Here is a 4,498-nt window from a genome sequence, read left to right on the forward strand (position 1 = left end):
AGAATAAGTCCTATATACCGTTCATGACCTAATCTGAGGGGCATTAGATGTATCACTGATATGGAGCAGTAAGCGCCCTGTGTGCCGCCACGTGGTGCATCACTAATGAGCGATATTCTACTATAGGAGACGATGTCTCCTTATATTGAAGTGAGTTCCTGGATGCTAAAACGTATTTTACAGAATCCATGAAAACAATTCCTGGATAAAATGAAGGAAATAGAAATACAGTATGGGCCCATGGAAAACATAATTGGGATCCATGAAACCTGGACAACATAGGAGACCTAATACAGAAAAACCAAATATTTGAGCCTTGAAGTCAACATTCACCTTTTGATGCTGTACATACATACCTGATGATGGGGACGAGGAGGGCAAGCTGTTTATAGCATTGTCGCTATCAGATTCAGAAAACGATTCTTTCTGCCTGTCAGGAAGAATCAGGGGGTCGGACCAGAAGACCCAGGAGGTAACTTCCAACTCTCCCATTCTATGATTTAAGAAAAACATGTAAATCACAAGTCAATGCAGAATAAAAGGGGTGGTCTCACTAGAAGAACACCGACTAGAGGGCCTAATAGGACATATGACAGTCATAGTGAGGAAGGTTTTATGCTCCAATCTACCTTCTATGGATCAGAGCGAAAAACAACTAGCAATAATGGCTGGCATGTCATACTACATCTCTCCTACAGTATGGGCAGCTCTAATACGTGTGAATGGCTGCAATTATGAGCTATTATCACCAACGGTTTCTGAAGCCAAAAGCACAATGACCGCTAAACATTGAGGCTGAATTTGATATTATGGTATTTATGTCCTATATTATGTGTTGTGCATATATATCAGCCTGGAACTCCCATTAATGACCCCATAATCTACTCACATTTCTGAGATATTTGTATTGGTTGCTGGCGTACACTCTGGAGGAGACTTCTGGTCCTCATCATTCATCTTTCTGGTAGTGATGGTACAGAGCTAAACATGGACAAAAACAAGATATGAAATACTTTTTTTTACTTTTAGAGGTCTTTTTTGTTTCACATATTTTGGATTTATTGCGTACATACGGTACTTACTTTAGAAAGCCTTTCAGAAGAAGATGTAAAATTTTGGAAGTCAAGGTTCTCATTGTTCACACTTGTACCCTCCTCATCCTCTGAGACCGAATGGTCTATTTCAGAGTGATCTACAAAAGTAATGAAGTATTATTAGAGGTTGTTAGTATAAAACAGGCGTCATTTATCACAATATTAGTGGGTACTGATTATTACATTTTATGGAAGACAAGACAAACAGCCGCTTAGTCTAGATGATGTCTTCTTCTACTTACCGATAAATAAGCTGTTGTCCACATCTGAGGCAAGCTGAGGAATGTACTCTGGCTTCTGACTTAGAAGGTTGTTAAAATCTAAGTCACTCAGGAATGGATGACTCTTGATCTCAAGTGATCCTCCTGGAAAAAGAACAAAACAAAAGTGATGTGGACATTGTCAGAGATTGCTTCACATCTGAACAGTTTAACTTAATCTGAATTAATGACATAACTGAGTCAACATGAAGGAAGAAGACTGAAAGTCATAGTGTGGAGAACTAGAAATGGACAATCTGATAGAGAAGTGTTGATCCTCAAGGACATGAGTGATAAGTGTGATAGGTGAATATTAATACTAATATGAATAGTATTATATCTCTTACCTGTCCCAAGTCTATCTGCAGGATTTGTTCTGAGCAGCTCAGTAATCAGGTTCTGTGCATTGGGAGTAGGAGCGGAATTACAATCCCAAATTATGTCACCTGTTATACAGAAAATAAAATCTCTTTACTGGACTGTAAGCTAAAGCAAAGTAAACACCTAAACCAATGTAACTGATCAAAGCAATGGTCGGATCATTCCACTTACCAATGACAATCCTGTCATAAAGCTCAGCTACAGAATCTCCATCAAATGGTACAGATCCCGTGAGAAATTTATGTAGGATTATCCCCATTGACCACCAGTCAACAGGTCTTCCATAGCCTTCTTTCAGGATGACCTCTGGGGCGATGTAATATGGGGTGCCACATAACTGGAAAACAACAGAAGATAGAGATGAAAATGATAAAATGATTATTATAACACGTTCTCGCCATAAAAACACAATGACAAAAGATAAAATATCAATGGAAACGTTCTCTAGAAATGAAGAATGTAGAGAAGACACAATAGTGTGATGAGATTTGTAAAGAAAAAAAAACATATGCCAAAGGCAAGGTGAACAGATGGGGTATATTAGTTAACCAAATACCAAAGCAAAACAAAGAAAACCCCTTAAAATATAATCTTTAATAGCTACATTTAAAAGCACCCATATCAATATATGAAGACAAAATGCATAAAATGTACAATATATGGGTAGTGGGATAAACGTAGGATAATTGACATGCAGGCTTGCCCTAGAGATCCCAAATGGGCTGAGATCCCGCATGCCAGTGGAGGTTGACACCCTAGCTAATCGGTTTGGCGCCCCCGCTCCACATCGGCACACCCTCCGTGACCCTATCCATCCCTAGACAGACATACACATATACAGATAATGATGAAAGGCAGACAGTCATGTTGCTGCTAACATGCTGAATGAAAAAAAGGCAATATTCAATGTATCAATTATATGGAAACAGGGAAGCTGATATAATGTAGTTCCACTAGTACAGAGAGCGATATCAAATGCACCAATCTATACACAATTCAGTATGATATATAAACCATCATTCAGAAGCCTATTATAGATACATAAAGTACATTAGTGCTGGCAATTACGGGCAACAAGAACAATATTATAAAAGCACGTGTGCTCAATTAACGGTAAACATAGGAACATAAATATGTCCAAAGTAGTAACAAGTCACCTATATAATGACATTGAGCATGAAGATAATAGTCTAGGACAGACGGTATATATAGACAACCTCATAACCACCCTGGCTAATCTATAGTCAGGACTGATCTACACAGGACACGTCCAAATGTTGGGACAGAGCATTATCCAGTGTGCGAATTACAAAAAAAAGTTGCCAAAAAAGCATTTTAGTCAGCAGTAACCAGAGGACTTATCTGTAAATTGTCCCAACACGTTTCTCCCCCTCCTAATTTGGGGTTCATCAGGGGATCATATTAGGAGATAGCCACAATGAGTCAGTGGACAGACGCGGGAGATAAATACACCCCGATCGGAGAATACTGCTGCCGCCACATTTTATGGATTTTGTCTTTATATATTGATATGGGTGCTTTTAAATGTATCTATTAAAAGTTATATTTAAGATCTTTCTTTGCTTTGGTCCTTGGAGATTTGTAAAGAACAATCTAAATTCCTGTAAGTGTTACCCACCTCACGGTCCAGGAACTCCCTGGTGATGTCCTCCGCTAATTCCTTGTAGGTGTTGGTTTTTGGTATCATGACACCAACTTTTGAAATCCCAAAATCGGTAACTTTTATGTGTCCAGCAGATGTAATCAGGAGGCTGTGGAAGAGAAGATGGTTTTAGCCTCACAGACCGTATGATAATAAATGATAACTTCCCCCCTTTATTATACTACGAGGGGCACTTACTTATCCGGCTTCAGGTCTCTGTGCACCACACCGTAGCTATGGAGGTATTCCACAGCAAGAACCGCTTCTCCAAAGTATAAGCGGGCCAAGGGGACAGATAGAGGACCCCTGGTGCTTAGGAGGGTCTCACAGTCGCCACCTATAGAAGAAAGGAAATATGACCGGTGAGTGGTTTATACAGCAGATCACCATGATGTATAATGGGAAGTGAGCGGAGACATTGGGATAGGAGAGAATATAAACAGATATAATGTATAGTGCACATAATATTAGTCTGAATCGATGGAGAAATGTCCTCCATGTAACTAATAACATAAAGTGATGTCACATCTCGTCTACAGCTGGAGATACTGACATGCTCAGTGCGGACTTACAGGGAGATCACACAGACTGTGGCGGACAGAGAAATCTCAGGGCCCCATAGCAAAAGTTCTAACTGCACGCCCCTTCAAAAAAAAAACCCTTATTGAAGTCAATCGATGTTCTCAACAGCAATACACCTTTTATAGCCATTTTAGCGTATGATGCTCCCAAAAATGCCCCCACCCACAGACTGAGTTAGATATCCCCACAGTGAAATCTTAATCCAGTTTCACCTTACAGATATGATGTAGCACCTGTCTATAATGTCCCCACTCAGTATGAGGCCAGTCACAGCCCCCTACTTAGTATAATGGCGCCCAAACCCCCCCCTACTTAATATAATGGCCCCCATAGCCCCTCAGACAATATAATGGTCTCCACCACTGCCAATCAGTATGATGGCCCCCAAAGCCAATCAAACAGAATTAGGATCCCCACACAGAATAAGGACCCCCACTGCACACCATTCAATATGAGGACCCCCAGGGGGTGTAGGGGCATGTACAGTCACCAACTCAATATAGCGGCATTCACAGTCC

General features: G+C 40.4%; 1 protein-coding gene across 1 annotated transcript; it reads right to left on the minus strand.

Moving 5' to 3' along the window:
- Positions 1 to 356: 356 nt before the first annotated feature.
- Positions 357 to 2,471, minus strand: LOC141233400 (microtubule-associated serine/threonine-protein kinase 3-like; the record flags this gene model as incomplete). Its single annotated transcript, XM_073667893.1, has 7 exons — positions 2,439 to 2,471; positions 1,907 to 2,072; positions 1,702 to 1,800; positions 1,337 to 1,459; positions 1,083 to 1,192; positions 890 to 981; positions 357 to 493 (listed from the first exon to the last, which is right to left on the minus strand). Coding segments are annotated over exons 1-7 (760 nt in total), but the record flags the coding sequence as incomplete, so codon positions are not given.
- Between the last annotated feature and the right edge of the window lie 2,027 nt (positions 2,472 to 4,498).

Source organism: Phyllobates terribilis, unplaced genomic scaffold (assembly GCF_046119375.1).
Source record: "Phyllobates terribilis strain yellow unplaced genomic scaffold, ASM4611937v1 Scaffold_587__1_contigs__length_1013667, whole genome shotgun sequence".
Taxonomy (NCBI): Eukaryota; Metazoa; Chordata; class Amphibia; order Anura; family Dendrobatidae; genus Phyllobates; species Phyllobates terribilis.